General features: G+C 40.1%; 1 protein-coding gene across 14 annotated transcripts in view; it reads right to left on the bottom strand.

The window, feature by feature from the left end:
- BPTF (bromodomain PHD finger transcription factor) overlaps positions 1 to 18,653 on the bottom strand; it is a 146,984-nt gene that overhangs the window by 15,581 nt on the left and 112,750 nt on the right. For 9 of the 14 annotated variants that reach the window (XM_081804660.1, XM_081804659.1, XM_081804662.1 and 6 more), the window contains 6 exons: positions 16,992 to 17,209; positions 13,582 to 13,804; positions 11,748 to 12,661; positions 10,073 to 10,155; positions 9,537 to 9,762; positions 2,731 to 3,071 (listed from right to left, as the gene is read on the bottom strand). In XM_081804660.1, the coding sequence (XP_081660786.1) occupies positions 2,731 to 3,071; positions 9,537 to 9,762; positions 10,073 to 10,155; positions 11,748 to 12,661; positions 13,582 to 13,804; positions 16,992 to 17,209 (2,005 nt within the window). The remainder of the gene's footprint in view (positions 1 to 2,730; positions 3,072 to 9,536; positions 9,763 to 10,072; positions 10,156 to 11,747; positions 12,662 to 13,581; positions 13,805 to 16,991; positions 17,210 to 18,653) is intronic. The other 5 variants (XM_081804667.1, XM_031023984.2, XM_031023985.2 and 2 more) reach the window with 1 other exon arrangement.

Raw genomic sequence — 18,653 nt, 5'->3', positions numbered from 1 at the left:
CAATGAGTCAGCTAAACATCCTGCATCCGACCGTTCTATCCCTGGCAAACTACAGCATCTGACACTGTATCAAGTGTAGAAACATAAAATCACTCACATCAATTTCAACAAATACACTGTTTAGTGAAATATGGGTCTTTAAAAACATACTGGAATTTGAAAAAATAAACAACACACTGATGGTAATGTCTCCCTCTTAATGAATGTGTGTAAAACTGTAACAGGCACAAAACCAAAGCCAAAGAATCAATGACTTACATCTGTCAAACCTATGCCACAAATTCAGGGCTATTTCTTAGATAGGTTTGAAAATGTATCTCACAGTTTAAATTTGAAAACAAAGCAAAGCGCAAACACCAAGGAGAAGTTACACTACAAGGAACATGCAGGTCAGCCAGGTGTAGAAGATAAATGGTCAAAATATGATATGAAGAAGAAATCTAAGAAAGATACATGGGGTAATTCAATTTCTACTAAGTTTTCTAAATTAACATGGGAATTTAATCCAATTGTAACAGATTATGACATGGGCCAGTTTTTCAATGTAATGTATGTGACAACGTGGAGAGTGACCAGGTTAATTACCTGGTAAGGAACGGCTTCAACTTAAACCAGGGGTATATACAGTATGGAGTGTGATATAATAATAGGTAGCCAAAACCTCAAGAGGTTCCACGGTAACTGGTGAGCTGGGGCTGTATGAGTGTGTAACGGAGGGCAATCACACTCAGTCAACCCTCTAGGCTTTTGTAATGTAAGATCCCAAATGACAGAATGAATGAAAAGCATCTCTACGACAAACACAGAGTGTACCTAAAAGTGCTGACAGGAGCTATATAGGAATGCCATGTAAAAATCATAGCAGGAATTAGCGTGAATCACAAGGGATCCGACTGACCTTGCTGATAGGATTCTACCAAAGTATTTCTTGGCATAGTAACCTGGAGAAATGGAAGTAGTCCTCAAACTAACCTGCCATATGAATGTAAAGGAATAATACATGATTGTGTAGTTCATCCTATTCACGTTAATTTTTTTCTTTTGAATTAAGACTCCTGCATGATTTTCACTGCCACATGTGGGGGCTGGGCCTTCAAGGTGTTTCTGCATGTTGACTTCACCCAGATGGCGGGCTATGTGTTCTGGAAGTAAGCTCAGGACGTGAATTTCAAGTTTTAGTCACTCTCACTAGGTTCCCAAACCAGCCTAGTAGGGTACAAGAGATCACAAAATACTCCTAAAAAACACTTACTCATCCCAACTAGAACAGGGAGTGAATGAACCTGGTACACTGAAGTTTTAATAACAACAAACTGAAAAATATGAAATACCCACAAGATAATGAGGTGATCGCAGAAGAATGAGCACATGTTCATGCGTGCCTCATTTTATGCAACTTAAGTATGACAAAAATGTGTGTGAAATGAATTTCTGTGATCTGAATATTTTAAATAAGCCGAAGAAGCCTAATTATTTAAATAAAGTCCATATGCAGATATTTTTGTAAAGTAAGTAAATCATGTTCTGTTTTGTTCTGTAAATCACCGAGTATTCTTGTGCTTAAAGGGAGGCACGCTTGTATTAGACTAAGGGCAAAATCAGTTAGCAGGGCCCCACTTTCCACATTATCTATCATTTCCAATAAAGACAATGAAAAGGGAAAATTAGCCAAAACTGAGGTGTTTAATTCAACACACAGCTAAATCTAGCAACAGAAAGTGTTGATCTAGCACCTGGTCATAATTTTAAATAGCACCGCCAAAACAGCTTCAATGTTACAACTTAAAAAAACATCACTGAAGAGATCACAATTTTATTTTATAAATTGATTAGGCATCCACTGAAGGTAGATATTAAGCATGGCTAACTCTAAATAATCATATATTTTTGGCACAATCAAACATTCTGGTACTGCAAAAAAACACTGTAGTTAATCTTGGCTTTAAAAAGCTGGCCTATATTTAAATGCTCAAAATGAAAGCTAAATACTTCGTTCAACGATAATGATAAAAAAAAAAATGAAACTGCATTAATGGACTAGTGTTTCTAAAATCTTGTATATATCACCAAATACAAGTCACAACAGTCAAAAACATCTTCCAGCTGCCATGCTTTATTATCACATTTTTGAGTGTCATTCCTGAGGACTGAGTGAAAAGAGCACTCTGGCTTTTGTCCCCAAAAAGAAAAGTGGGAACTTTGACAAAAATAATATTAATTTTCAGTATTCCAATACAAAAAACAGAATTGCTTAAAATTAAACAATAAAACCACTCAAACTTGAAACACTGTCCACCATTCATAGTCAGATAGTGCCTAAGATTTGATGTAATCATAACGTTGGGAACAGATTCCAGAAAGGATGCTCTCGGCTTTCGGTAAGGGCTGCGGTAATAATATACCTCCTTCTCCAGACAGCATTACTGATTGATTTGGATTCAATCCAGAGAGAAGAAGAGAAAGCAAAAGAGCAACAGAAAGCTTGTTTTTGACAGAAAAGGATATGATGAAGAACAAACATGAATCATGAACACGTAAAATACAAAATTTTTACTTCTCTAATGTCGAGTTTAAGAACATCAGCTACTAGACCACAGATGAAACCTCATTACCCTTACTTTCAACTACTTTCATTGACATTGCTACCAATACACTCATTTTCTTCACAACTGGAAATTTAACAGCTAAACTTTTAAGAAAATAAACTAGAGCCCAAAAAGATCTACTCACTTAGATTCATCGTAAGGCGTTTTACAGATACAGTAAAGCTTTGTGTCCTTCTTAGTTTCCTTTGAGGTAGTAGAGATCATTTTCTTCTTCTTGGACTTGGAGCTTGAGTCTCTTTCTTCTTCTCGCTTCCTCTTCTGGGAAGCCGCAGGCAGCGTGGCCGTGGCCGTGGCCGTGGCCGTGGCCGTGGCCAGGGGGCCTGTGTGCTGCGGGGGAGGCGGAGGCGGGGGTGACGGCGGCGGGGCTGGAGGCGCAGGCGGGGCTGGAGGCGAGGTGGCCGCCACTGTGGTGGCCTGCACCATGTCTTTTTCTTTCTTAATTTTCAAGTCTCTCTTGAGCTCTTCCTGTTGTCAATTAAAGACAATACAAGACTGTCATTCCACTTAACGTAAATGCATGACTTGGCCAGAGGACTTTACATGACCTTCCTTCTTACCTTACCTCCCTTGTCGGAGCAGCTCCACAGCTCAGCCCCGTGTGAGGGAGGGGAGTAACTGGAGTGTCCTAACTATTTTAAACCCAACCAAATCAACGAGCAAGATAAAGTGAAGATTATATAGCAGCCAGAAAGCTGCTAGCTATCCTCAAAGAAGATCTGACAGAAAGATGACCAAGTTTCTGAAAACAATGTCCCCTCCTGGCTTGCCCATGTTGTATCCTAGTTATCTCAGCTGCTGCTCGGAATGGGGTTTCAAGTGTCCTCACCCACCGCCTGCTTCCTTCTGGCTGCTCTCCGTCTGTGTCCTTACAGTGAGACCCAGCATGCACTGAACATGATACTCAAGATGGGGTCTGACCAGCCAAAAGCTGAATGAGAGACAGACCTGCCTTATTTATTATGCTCCTATGTCCAGAAATTAAGAATGCAGGGAAAGCTATTTTATCAATACACATTTTGACATAAATTAAAATCCTTCCTTCTCTTCATGTGAAATACTTTACAGACACACCTCTGTTACCTAGTACCACAACTTATTCTTTGAAATGATGATTATTTCCCTAGAGGAAAAAAGCCATTGTCATTGGCATCCATGTACAAACGTGGTGTAAATAAATCACTGCTATGACCAAGCCTTTGGTCACACACACAAAAAATTTAAGTAACCTCTACATCCAGTGTGGGAACTTGAACTTGTGAGATCAAGAGTCGCATATTCCAACAACTCAGCCAGTCAGGCACCCCGTAAACATCACAAAAATTCTAACAAATAAACCTGAATGGTCCTGGTTTAATGAGTCTATTTTTTCTATCTAGCATCTAGATAGTCTTGTAAGTGAGAAGGTAAGTTGTACAACAATTCAGCAATCCTTCTCTATTTAAAAAGAAAGTCTAAACTTCTTCCAAGGGAAGAAAGTAAATCTTGGGTGCCATTTTCCTAGTTAATATGATGTGTTTGTAACATAAGGAACAGATTTTAGAAAAATCAAGATGGATATAGTGGGGTGGGGTTCCTGGCTGGCTCAGTTGGTAGAGCATGCGACTCTCGATCTCAGGGTCATGAGTTCGAGCCCCACATTGGACACAGAAGTCACTTAAAACAAAAAAAGATGTTATAGTGGTTACACATGTTGATCCCCCACTTCAAGAACATACCAATGGTAGTAAAATATAAAACAGAGAAGGCGCGCCTGGGTGGCTCAGTCAGTTAAGCGTCTGCCTTTGGCTCAGGTCATGATCCCAGGGTCCTGGGATGGAGCCCGGCATCGGGCTCCATGCTCAGCAAAGAGCCTGCTTCTCCCTCTCCCTCCGCCTGCCTGCCTGCCTGTCTGTCTGCCTACTTGTGATCTCTCTGTCAAATAAATAAATAAAATCTTAAAAAAAAACAAAAACAGAAAAAGTTGAAAAGCTAGAGCCATGCTTGAATAAGATATAAATGTCTCTATGAAATGGAAACACAAAACTGTACACAGGGCTGACACTGCAGGCCTGCGGGATTCCAGACTCAGAACTAGGAGGTGGTAGCCCACCACAACCAGTTTCTGCAGGGAGAAGGGACCTCAGCATGCTTCGTGGGACTGGGCCATAAGAACAGGCTCCCTGCTTGATGGAAGGGTTGGCTGGTCTATAACTGGGCCTTCAGAGAGGAAACAAAAACAAAACTCCTCTCACTTAAATGACAAATGTTGGGACGCCTGGGTGGCTAAGTTGGTTAAGCGTCTGCCTTCAGCTCAGGTCATGATCCCAGGGTCTTGGGACTGAGTCCCACCGTGGGCTTCCTGCTTAGCGGGGAGCCTGCTTCTCCCTCTGCCTGCCGCTTCCTCTGCTTGTGCTGACAAATAAATAAGATCTTTAAAAAAAAAAGAAGCCAAATGCAAGCCAAATGAAACATGTGATATGAAAAAAAACAACCAACAAAATCAATAACTAAATCTGGGGTGCCTGGGTGGCTCAATCAGTTAAGCGTGTGACTCTTGATTTTGGCTCAGGTCATGTTCTAGCGTTGTGAGATGGAGCCCCACATCGAGCTCCGTGCTAGGGGTGAAACTTGCTTAAGATTCTCTCTCTCTCTCCTTCTCCTCTGCACCCCACTCCCACACCGCTTACACTCTCTCTTAAAAAAAGAAAAAATAACTGAATCTGAATTCATGCCAACTGAAATTAATTTTATAGAACAATTTGACAAAAACTTTTGTAATATTATGTTTGAGGTGTTCAAAGAGCTAAATGAAGGTTTAATTTCTACTAAATAATAAAATTATTTTATCAATAAGAGAAGCAAAGGGGGATGGAGGAGAGAGGAAAAGGTGGAACACAGCACATCTTTCGGTCAGCAGAATCATTCTGTACGATACTGTAATGACAGGATTCTGTATTCTGTATGTAACACGGATATATGACATGATGCATTTGTCAAACTCCTAGAACTGCGTAACACAAAGAGCGAAACAATGTAAACCATGGGCTTTAGTTAATAATAATGTATCAATATTGGCTTATCAGCTGTAAAACATGGCCACACTAATGCAAGATGGTAACAGAGGAATTTGTGGTGTGTGAGTGTGTGTGGGGGGACAGTCTACAAGAACTCTTTATGCATAATTTTTTTGTCGATTTAAAACTGCTCCAAAAAATAGCCTATTTAACAAAAAAGAGACAAGCAGAAATCATACAAGAACATAAAGGACCAATCACTTATCTTGAATATAAAAAATAAAATTATAATTAAAGTTGTGGAAGCATTTTTTTGTAGAATAACTTGTTAATGCTATAAAAAATAATGGAATAGTAATACCACATTGTTACCGTGGCTTTGTGAGGGAGTAAAATTGTGGGAGAACTTTCATGATTGGCTTTATGTATTTCTATAACGTTTTAATTTTCTATAAGCATGTATTTTGTAAACTTAAAGAAATCCACTACACTTGCAAAAAAAAATTATTTTAAAAATATGCTAGTATATATACATTTGAATATTGCCCTTCAAAGCAAATTATCTTAGCCATAAATTCTACTAGTTAAAATAATGCTGAACGTCTGGGGCACCTGGGTGGCTCGGTCGTTAAGCGTCTGCCTTCGGCTCAGGTCGTGGTCCCAGGGTCCTGGGATCGAGTCCCGCGCATCGGGCTCCCTGCTCGGCCAGGAGCCTGCTTCTCCCTCTCCCACTCCCTGCTTGTGTTCCTGCTCTTGCTATCTCTCTCTGTCAGATAAATAAATAAAATCTTAAAAAAAATAAAAAAAGTCTTGGGGCACCTGGGTGGCTCAGTCGTTAAGCGCCTGCCTTAGGCTCAGGCTCCGGTCATGGTCCCAGGGTCCTGGGATTGAGCCCCGCATCGGGCTCCCTGCTCGGCCAGGAGCCTGCTTCTCCCTCTCCCACTCCCCCTGCTTGTGTTCCCTCTCTCGCTGTCTCTCTCCCTGTCAAATAAATAAATAAAATCTTAAAAAATAATAATAATAATGCTGAGTCTTCTTTCTTAGAGTATAATAAATTTCCTTCCTTATTAGATTATGTAATATACTGCCAAGAAGACCGCACTGTAAGATGTTTATAGCAGAAGTATTTTTAAATGGCCACACAGTATAATGAATGCAGAAAAATGTTCAGTATGTTTGTCTCCAGTGCGATTCCATTTCTGTATAAATTATGTTTATACACGGATACATCTATTAAAAATAATATACACAAGATATATTCTAAAATTTTTAAAAAATGGTAATCTTGGAGGCACACTGACTTACAGATTATTTTTATTTGTTGGCCAAGGTAATTACTTTAGAAAGACATCTGAATGTACATGTCCAATTTACTTATTTACATGTAAAGAATCCAAACCATTAAATATCTCCCCACTCTGTGCAGAATATGCGGTGGGAATGGCAAATGACACACGTTAGATGTTAAATACCTGCTGAGTGAACTGAATGGCTAAGTCACATTAGATTTACTATTCTGCAACCTGAATTTTTCATTCAAGCATTTATCATTGAGAATTTCCCCAAAGAATTAAAAACAAAAAGGACCAATCCTACCCACACCATTTTGTTAAAATGGTAGTCCACTGAGTGGACACTCTCACATGTATTTTATCCAGTGGTTCTCAGCTCAGGGTGGTGCTGGTACCTTGAGTATGTGAGAATGTAGGTGGAGGGGACAAGGTCATTTTTTGGGTTGAAGGTGATGATACTCGCACTGAGTACTCAATGCTATGCTTCCTACACTGTGTAAAAATCTGGCCTGTGGAAAGGGCCCAAAGTGTTTCTTTTGAGAACTACTGATTACCAATCTCTTCTCTGTGGATTTCAGGTTGATTCCAAATTTTTGTTATGATTATTAACATTCATTATGTCCTTGCTCATATATCTTGCCTGTTTCTTACATGAGTTTCTAGAACTGAAATTATGGAATATCAGAATATCCACATTTTAGAGTCTTTTGATATATAGTGTAATGTTCTCTAGAAATACATGATATTTTCTCTAGAAAAACAGTATTTTCATTTCACTCCTTAGTATTTAGGTTGACTATCCTTTTTTAAAGATTTTATTTATTTGACAGAAAGAGAGCACAAGCAGGGGGAGAGAGAGAAGCAGGCCTCCCGCTGAGCGGGGAACCCAACATGGGGCTCGATCCTCTGGTATCACGATCTAAGCTGAAGGCAGACACTTAAGCAACTGAGCCACCCATGTGTCCCTAGGTTGACTATCTTTTTATATGTTTACTGGTATTTGGCATTTTTAAATTTGAAAATTGCTTATTTGTATGTCTTACACATTCTTGTACTAGAGTGTTCTTTTTTCTTTTTTTAATTTCAGCTTTATTGAGGTATCACTGACAAAACTGCAAAATATTTAAAGTATACATTGTAGTAACTTGATACATGTATATATTGTGATAAGATTTCCCTTATCTAGTTAACCAATACTCATCTTTTTCTTACTGACCTAAGAGCTCTTTAAATTATAGGACTACTAATTCTGTCATCAATGTCACAAAATTTTTCTCCTGTTTGTTACCCATTTTTCAATATTGTTTATGGTATTTTCTTTTTTCCTATATAAAATTTTTTCTTCTGTCAGCAAATCTTTTTCCTTTATGGCATCTGAAATTTGTAATGCGCAGGGGTGGTTTTCCACACCCCGAGATTACAAAAATGACAATTTTGTTTTCTTCTATTATTTTTGTGGTTTCCTTTTTCACATTAGAATTTTTGATCTGAAATGGATCTTAAGATACGGTGAGAGGGAATATCTGCTACTGTGAATTGGCTCTTTTGTTTATGACACTTTCGCAATGCTTGTAGTCTCAAGATGTATCTAGTGTGTGACCACCTCACTGAAATCTTTCATAAATAAAATTTTTCTTTTTGGGTTTTGATATAATAATCGTATCATATACAATAAGAATTTTATCCCCCTTGTTTTCTTTTTTTGTTTGTTTTTAAAGATTTTATTTATTTGACAGAGAGAGAGAGAGATAGTGAGAGAGGGAACACAAGCAGGGGGAGCGGGAGAGGGAGAAGCAGGCCTCCCGCGGAGCAGGGAGCCCGATGCGGGGCTCGATCCCAGAACCCTGGGATCGCGACCTGAGCCGAAGGCAGACGCTTAACGACTGAGCCACCCAGGCACCCCTTGTTTTCTTTTCTTGACTTAACACACTAACTAGAAATTTTCAGAGGTGATAAATAATAATGCTGGGTTTTGGCACTGTCATCTGGCTTCTGACTTTAGTGGGAAGATCTCTCATGTCTCAGAGTTGTGTAATGTTGGTTGTTGGGCTGATTGATTTTTAAAAATACTTCTCATCTTCTTAAAATATACAAGGTACTTCTAGGGATGCTTTCAGTAGCCTACTTCTCTTTTAAGAAGCTGTTCAAATATGTGTGAATAGATGTCTTCTTTCATTTTTCAATAAATTCCCCAAGCAAGCAGAGGATTAGCAATGCCTACAGGATCAGTTACAAGTCAAGGAGGAAGGTGTCTTATTTAATGGGCAACTCTTTATTTTCCATTTTTCCAACACTGTTTTGCAGTTCTTGGTCTGCCTTTCTCATGAAACTTGGCTCCTGGTAACTACTGGAGAGATTATGTCATAGAGCATAAAGGCTATCCTCAAGAGGGTTCTCAAAATGTTTTCCTTTAAAAAGACTGACCTCTAAGAGTGGCTACGTTAGAGATTACAATACACCTTCAGATATAAAACCTCTGTCCTTTTTCAAAAGACACGTGTCCCACCATTTTTAGTCTCTGTACAAAAATGTAAGCTCTAGAAACAAGCTGACATTTAAAACTTAACCAAAGTTGCACAGGGAAAAAAAAAAAAAGAATAAAGTTAAATGCTAAACGTTGGACACAGAAGGAAATACCTTCTTACCTGCACTTCAATCTGTAGGTCTTTGTCCAGGAGCGCTCTCTTTTTTAGTATTTCAGCTTTGAGTTGTTCTTTGTGTTTGAAGAGCAGCGCGGAGAGCTTGGTGGCATTCTGCTTGCTACGTTTCTGTTCCACGCTCTCTTCACGCTTCCGTTTTTTTGCTGCCTGTTTTTCTTCTTTATCTATCTTATCCAAAATATACTTCATCACCTGGTTACAGACAATCATTCTAGAGAGAAATACACAATCCATGTAATGCTGGGCATTTCATTCTGAAAGGCTTAAGAAATAATTTTTCTATGTCTCTATGGTTGATACACAAACTTTCTGTGACTGGAAAGCTTCTAAGAGTGATTCAAACCAGTTATGAGCAGCTAGTAGTGCCAAGTGTTCTCATTTAATGAACTTCAGCCAAGATTTAAGAAAACAAAAAAACAAAAAACCGTAAACTCAGACCTCCTGTGCGTGTGCACGCTAAAGAAGAAAGACTGGTATACAACGAGTCCTTGTGTTCCTAGGTTATAAACATTTCTCCCTACCTTTGATTCTCTTCTCTTTCAGCTGGAGTCATGGTCTTTTTCTGCTTTAAATGTTCTATTACAGCATTATGCTTCATCACCACCTTCAGGACAGAACAAAATCCCAAAGTGCATATTTTATATAATGACTGCAAGTTGGTATACAGATAACAACAGCAGAAATCTGAGCACATGTATGTTTTCCAAAGAAACTGTAAGAATTTTATATCCTAATACAAAAGAAATTAGAGCTACAACAATATGGCCTGGGTGCTTACCGTGTACTGGGCACTGTGCTAAGTAAGCACGTGACATTACCTCAATTATTCCTCCTAACAACACTGAAAGGGATAATTTTATAAAAGATTCTGAGACATGAAAAACTTAACTCACTTGTTTGAGATTAAATAAGTACTATAAGCTGTAATTTTTACCCAGCTATCATTCTCCAACAGCCGTTATTTTTTTTAACATTACGCTCGCTTTCTTGGCATCAATTTCAAATATTTTCCCTCCTCCCCGTCCCAATTTGCACAGAGATTAGGATAAAGAAAGACATTGTAATAATTCTCAAATTGCACACTACACAGTACTAAAAGCTGGGTAATGATGCAGTTGAACATATACATGACATCAATTTATAAGAATATTACCATACACTTTTAAAATCCCTTTGCTGTTTAAAAAGTGCTTCTAATCACGTTGTAGTAGAATCATCAAACGTGCTAAGAGACCAGATCTTAATTATTCCCACCACTAAAAAAAATGATGCTCATATGATGTAACCGAGGTGCTGACTATTGCTACAATGGCAATCATGTTCCAAGTACCAGTGTATCAAATCAACATATTGTACACCTTAAATTTAAACAATGCTATATGTCAAGCATATCCCAATAAAAAATAGAAAGTGCTTCTACATACATGACCTCATTCAATCATTACAATAATCTTGTATGGCTGGAAAGAGAGGGAGTATTAATGAGGATACAGAGCTCAGGGGAGAGGTGAGTTTCACAGACGGAATAGAAGACCCCGGAACTGAACACAGGTCTTATGACTTGGGAACACTTGAAATCCACGCTCAAACTCCTGACTAATGCTGTTGATGCAAAGACAGTTTTCTCCAGTGATGCTACAGGATCTTATACATGTGACTTCATTTTAAGTAGAATAATTCTAACTCCTCTGAATGGCCTTACTTCACTAAGACGCTACTGCAGGACGGCACTTTTTATCTCAGCTATGGAACAGAAGAATGTCAACCTTTTACAAAGGTGTGGTTAGAAATGCAAGTGAGTTTCCACTGTCTAAAATTTGCTTGGTCTACATGCAAACTAAGGAATGACAATTGCAAAGAACTTCAAACAAAGGACTATGACACCTGATGTGGCTTTGAGCTTAGTCAGACTTCAAGGTTTGTATTCATAGTACTGAAACTCCTAACTCCATTCTTCCCATCTTAGTTCTCCCCGAATACAGGTAGTTCTTCTAATAAGCACTGATTGTTTACATCCAACAGAGTTCCAAGCCATGGTAATCATTCGTTATTTCTTGTCAATCCAGTGCTGCTTCTAAATTGAACCATCAATGACTTTTGTCTCATGTCGGAAACCTAACACAACCAAAACTAGGTCTACTGCACAGCACAATCATTCAAGCTACTGAACATGCTGCTTTTACTTAATAACTTTACCTGTTTCTGAATGATTTCACTTTGATTAGAAGCTTGGAGAGTGTGTTCCCGCTTAATTTCTATCTGTTGCTGCTTCTTCTTTTGCTGCTGATCCCTGAGTTGCTGAACCCTTTGCAACTGCTCTTGCACACTGGCTGCCTGCACTGTAACCACATTCTGAATCTGGTGAGTCTGCACAGGACTGCTTTGCTGAATTTGAATGGGTAACTGGAGTTTGATTTGCTGGGGCACACCACCTTGCTGAGCCTGTATCTGAGCCACAACCTGCGACTGGATCTGAGACAGAACCTGGACTTGTTGCAGCTGAGGCACAGCAATGACTTGGGGCTGTGGCTGCTGTATCTGTAGCTGAGGACGGGATGGGGATGACACAGTAACTTGACTTAACGTCTGTCCTGATGAAAGAGTTTGAGTTGGAGACTGTACCTGGGGTTGTGATTGTGGCTGGCCCTGGGAAGGTATCTGAAGAGATGTATGTGGTTGAATTGGAATCGGTTGTGAGGTTGTAGTCTGACCCTGGGATTGCTGTCCAGGAGACACTTGGGATGGAGTCGATGGACGTATTCGAGTCTGTGGTGGACTTTGGACGCGAGCAGGAGACTGTCCTTGGACATTACTTTGAGGCTGACACTGTACTGCGACTTGGGGTTTGGATGACTGTGCTTGGGTGGGTTGTGCTTCAGAAGGGACATGGGATGCGACAGTTGTTTGGGTCTGAACTTCAGGCTGAGTCTGAACTTCAGGCTGAGCTGGGGACGGGGGCTGGGTTTGGGGCTGGGGCTGAGCTGAAGGCTGAGCAGTCTGTGGCTGGGCTTCTGGAGGACTCACACTCGATGACTGAGCTGGTGGCAAGGTTTTGGCTTGTTGCACCTGTGTCGGGGGTGATAATTTACTCTGTCTTTGTTCACTTGTACCTGTGAAAAAGAAAGACCAAATATTTCTGTTACTCTAGAACACAGGACCTTGGTAAAAGAAAAATTTGAAGGGGATTTTCTAAAGGTGAGAATTCCTTATTTTAGTATAGAAGATTGATGCCTTAGGGGCGCCTGGGTGGCTCAGTCGTTAAGCGTCTGCCTTCGGCTCAGGTCATGACCTCAGGGTCCTGGGATTGAGCCCCACATCAGGGTCCCTGCTAGGCGGGGAGCCTACTTCTCCCTCTCCCACTCCCCCCCTCCTTGTGTTCCCTCTCTTGCTGTGTCTCTGTCAAATAAATAAATAAAATCTTAAAAAAAAAAGACTAATGTCTGAGAAACGTTCCACAGACACACTTGAGGTAGGACTCTCCTAACTGGGGAGCCGGGTCCTGCTTCAAGGCTGCCCTCTGCACACGCTAACGCTCCGGAGCACTGGCTTTTATAAAGCAAGGTGCAGCCTCTGGAAATCAGCCAGGACCTCTGGCATAAGGCTAATGCTAAAACCTCATTTTTCTCCTATGGCATGGTGAGAGCAGCTTTCAGGAGGAGGCTAACAAAGTGGTTCTGGACCTGCAGCTCTCAGATGTAGGCTATGAGCTAGACAGATCCACCTTCCCTGAGATAATCTGCATGACTCAATCAGTGCCTACAAAGCTGGGCAAGAAGCAAGTGTGAGCACAGTTACCATGATAGCCACTATTTTTTGCTCCCCACCCCAATTTTCTATATTTCTTTATGGGGGGATGGAGGTGACAGGGAGCCTCTAGGAACAAAAGATGCTGTGAGGCTGACCAGTCATCTCGTAAGCTCACTGGCTTGAGGCATATCCTCCCAAAGGTAAGCAGTGGGCCTCCCATCCCTCTATTAGCCCAGCCACTTGAGGAATAACGCGCAGCATTTCCGGCAACCCCGAGTTCTACCTGCTGCTGTAGTGGAAACAGTGCTGGTGGTGGTGCTGGCTGCCGTGGCCGTCGTTGCCAAAGGCGTAAAGAGGAACCGCTGAACAGTCCCGTTTGGCATGGCAGCTTGCATCAGCTGCTGGCCTGGACCCGGAAGTATGGTCACCCCTTGAGGTATCAACTGCAACTGTCCAGTCGTTTGACCTTGTCCTTGAATTACTACTGTCAAACCTTGATTGCCACCCTGTGGAAAAGAACAGACAACATGTAAACAGTGTTCAAGGCATCAATCTGTAAGTATATCACTTTTATGTTAGAAAGATCCTTTAATGTAATGAAAACATATACTTGAATGTCTACAGAACAGCACCAGAAGGAATTCAGATAAGCTAAAATAAGAATATTTATTTGGGAAGACTGCTGTTGTACAGTGGAAAAAACATGAACTAAAAACGCAGAGTTCCAGTCCAAGCTCTCCAAATGGACAGCCAGGTATCTGTCTACAAGTGACATTACTCCTCCAGATCTAAATTTCCCCAATCTATAAAGTAAGGGCGTTGAGGTGAATGACTAACGTCTCCACAAAATTCTGATTTTAAACCATATGAATATTATATTCATATTATTTTATAATTTTCAAACCATCTTTCTATATACTGTCTTGTTTGATCTTCACAATGGACTTGTGATTTCGTGGAGTAGTGAGAGAAAATATTACTATGATCTTATCACTAATTAGAAATTCAAGGTTAGAAAGTTTAAGTCACTTGTCCAAAGTAGGAGACCAAGTTAAAGGTAGGATAAAATGAGGAGCCCAGATCTCCTGGTTTCAGTTTTTCAACATGTACCAGATTACCCATGGTGTGTGTCTCTGTGTGCACTCTAGTATAAAAAGCTTAGGGTTTAGACAGGGAATGCAAACACCAAGTCAGGAGGGTTGCTAATGCCCACATGGTTCTCAAAATGGGGACCAGGAAGTAAAAACTCTGTATGTACTACCTCTTCTGTCCAGGACTTACTAATCCAGTGACCTCAACTACCAGGGACATGGCAGAGAGTTAGAAAGCAAAGTAAAAACAACCCACCCCAAATTCCCAACAGCCAAAACGGACACCACAAAGTTCATGTACTGAACTCCATATACTTCACTCATGAGTCCCTTATTTACTCTTGCATTTCAAAAATACGTAAGACATCAAGTGTAGTTTGAAAACTAATTATAAAGTAAACCTCTGTAAAATCAGCATTCAGGTCACCATCACCAGCGTCCAAGAAGCCCCCACTGTGATCTGCTCTGATCTCCATTCCCCTGGAGGTAACCACCGTTCTCAGTGCTACCGCAGCATTGCACTTCTTCATAGTGCTACTGCGTAGGTATGGATCTTCTCTTTTTTTTTAAGATTTATTTATTTATCTTTAGAGAGAGTGGGGTAGGGGGAGAGAATCTGGAGCAGACTCCCTGCTGAGTGGAGAGCCCAACACGGAGCTCAATCTCACAATCCCGAGATCACAACCTGAGTCAAAATCAAGAGTCGGACACTAAACCCACTGAGCCACCCAGACACCAGTTGTAGATCTTTACAGGGCTCCGGGTTCACAACTTCAAGAGCACCAACCATGAAGAACACGATGGGAATGACACCCCTCCAGGTAGGCAATGCAATAGCCCTGTATCCCTGTACAATAGAGCTAGTTTTGCTTGTTTCTGAATTTTATGTGAATGGAATCGTGTTTGTTACTTGCTCTTTTAGCTCAACAATGTGGTTTTGTGTGGCTGCGGTTTTTCATTTTCATTGCTGTAGGAATGTACCACAATTTACCTGATAGTAGATAAGACATCTGGGTTGTTCCCACGTTTTTACTCTTGTGAACCATGCTGCTATGAATACTCATGCTCATTACCCTGGTGCTCACATGAACAAGCACTTCGTTAGGGACTACACCTAGAAAAACTCCTGGACGTATGCACATACCCTCGACTTTGCTAGATAATGTCTAGGAGCTTTCCAAACGACTCAACCAATTTATACTACCAGCAGTCATGCATGAAAGTTCATCTTGTTTCGTGTCTTTGCCAATTCTTGATCCTAACATTTTAACTTATACCATGCTCTTATGGACATAGCTTTAATATTCATTTCCCTCATTACTAACAGAGCTCAGTACTTTTTTTTGATTTTGGAATTTAGATTTCCTCTTTTAAGTTTGTTTGCCTTTTTTTTTTTAACTGAGCTTTGCCATTTTGCCTTCTTGATTTTTAGTTATTCCTTATGTATTTTGGATAATAGTCCTTGCTTGACTGTATTTATATCTTCTCTCATTCTTTTCACTTTTATAATGTTTGCTGAACTGAAGTTCTTATTTTTGATGTAGCTGAATTTACAAATCTTTTCCTTTACTTTTAGTGTTTTTTTTGTTTGTTTTTTTAAGTAAGAAAGCCTTTCTTTTCCTACCTTAAGTTATGAAGGTTTTCTTCTATCATGCTTTCTGAAAGTATTATAGCTTTACACTTTCACAGGTAGGACTTTTATCCTCCTGGAATTGAGTTTATGAGTGAGGTAGTGGCCTACTTTCATAGCTTCCCATATCATGTCCGAACACCATTTACTGAACAGTCTGTCCTTTTCTCAGTGACCTGCAATGATACTTCTATGGTAGAACAAGTGTCCACGTATGCATGGTCACTTTCTGCATTCTCTGCTGTGCTACTGGTCTCTCCGTCCTTGTTGTCTGTACCCTTCCATATTAATGGGTGAGGCATCGTAAGAAGTTTTGGTATCAGGTTATCACAGAGGGCAAAGCCTCTTCTTTATAGGAACCACATTCAATCTATTGATTACTACTAGAAAAACTGGTAACAATAATGAATCTTGCAAGAAAGCAACTTATGTACTCAAATTTTATTTTTCCCATGGAAATTGGTCAACTAGTAATGTTTTGGTAGTTAAAAAGATTATCCATCTGGCTGTTTTAGTTTAGTTCACAGTCTAAGGTCTAAGCACTCTAGATAACTGAAATTTATTGTATCTTGCCTTTAAGAAATATTTTTGTTCGACTCTAGGAAGCAGCCATTTCTTTAAAAAGTGCGTTATAAAGTTCTCAGAGTAAGTACATGGCTTTGTTTTGTTTTTTAAATATATTTGGGGGGGCAGGGGGAGGGGCAGAGGGAGGAGAGAAAGAATCTCAAGGAAACTCCCCACTGAGCGTGGAGCCTGACCCAGGAATCAATCTCACGACCCTGAGATCATGACCTGAGCCAAAACCAAGTGCGGGACGCTTAACCGACTGAGTCACCCAGGTGCCCTAAGTACATGTTTTTAAACTTACTCCAAGAATAAATAAATGATTACCTCTAAAGTTAAAATGAAGAATGTTAACTAAGTGGAATTAAAAGCTTAAAAAAAAAGTTAAAATGAAGTTGCATTACTTACGTGGCCCTGTGTTAACTGAGTGAGCTGAGCCATGGTAAGCTTCACCTGTCCCTGTTGGGGGCGAGGGGACTGTGAGGTTGAAGACTGCAGATTTGTGCTGGATGCTCCCGAAGTTAATCCTTTCTGCCCAGGGGTCGAGGAAACCGCACTCGGGGCAGAGACTGCGGTGGAGACGGGCTGCCCTCTAATGATCTGAGTCACCACTTGTTGAGGAGTACCTACACACACGGCAGAGCGCTATGAATGCTTATATGCCCTGAAGCAGTATTCTGAGTTGAAACACTGTCCAACACATCAGATGAATGTATGCTTTTCAATTTTCACGAAGACCGATGGGATGCTGTCAGCCCAAGGATGCGCTCAGACATATACCCACACCCAGAGTTCCACCTGGTTGTCGGTGAACCTGTTTTCGCTCGGCTCACTGACAACCATCCCCTAGGTCTTGCCATCTGCAGTAGAGTGAAAACACAATCAAGATTCTTCCCACAAGTCTAAAGCTAAAATGACAATAGGGAAGACTGAAGAAAAAATACATAATAAAGAGCCATTTTATAAGGCTGCCTTTCCTTTGGAATATTTAAAATAAGAAGATAATCTAATGTATAATGAATTCATATGAACTTCATATGAATTTTAAACGTAACAAACAGAATAGGACTATTCTGAACCAATTATGTTTATAAATGAGCTTTTCTTATAGCTTTTCAAACCAGATAGTTTGGGAGAACCATGAGGTCAAGGATCACTTTATCCTCAACATCAGGGCAAAATGCTCGAAGAATACTTCTAGAGTTCATTGTTCAATATCTACTGAGTGAATGAATTTAAATCAGAATGGCTCTACAGTCTTCTAAAAACTTCCACCCTCATTTAACTTGCTGAAACTAGAAGACAAAACAGGTGGAATTTTTCCCTTGTGGAATAATTGCTAAGAGTAATTATTTGGTAGCTAATTTTACATTTACAATGTCCTAATTCGTTATTAATTAGTGAGTACCATCACATTTCTGAAGTTTTATATTCATTTCCTTTTTTTCCATTGCTGAGTACACATATATTTCTTGTACATATACACAGATATTTCTTTTAATGAATGGTGTTTATGTGTAACACTGCAAGCCTTGACATTCAGAATACCTTCCCCTTTTATCTTTTTTTAAATAATGCCACAGTGAAATCCCTGTTTATCAATTTTTATGCACTTCCGGTTATTTCCTTAAAATAAACTCCCCCCAGTATTACTGGGTTTCTAACGGGAACACAGTACTAAACTGAATTTTATTTTATTTTATTTTTTTTTTTTTTTAAAGATTTTATTTATTTATTTGACAGAGACAGAGATAGCAAGAGCAGGAATACAAGCAGGGGGAGTGGGAGAGGGAGAAGCAGGCTTCCCGCCGAGCAGGGAGCCCGATGCGGGGCTTGATCCCAGGACCCTGGGACCATGACCTGAGCCGAAAGCAGGCGCTTAACGACTGAGCCACCCAGGCGCCCCGCTCCTGTTCTTTTTTAAAGCATATATTTTATTACAAAAAAGAAAAAGCAGGTGAACATAGATTATATGTAAACTGGGGAGTGTAGTATACTTTTATTTTCATTTTAAGACTGATTTTTATGTGAATCTTAGTGCATGTTCCAGTCTTTAAAGAGTCAAATGTA

The sequence above is a fragment of the Leptonychotes weddellii genome, chromosome 15 (genome assembly GCF_054177405.1).
Source record: "Leptonychotes weddellii isolate Sample4059 chromosome 15, ASM5417740v2, whole genome shotgun sequence".
NCBI lineage: Eukaryota > Metazoa > Chordata > Mammalia > Carnivora > Phocidae > Leptonychotes > Leptonychotes weddellii.
This window is presented reverse-complemented; position numbering and strand designations above follow the sequence as displayed.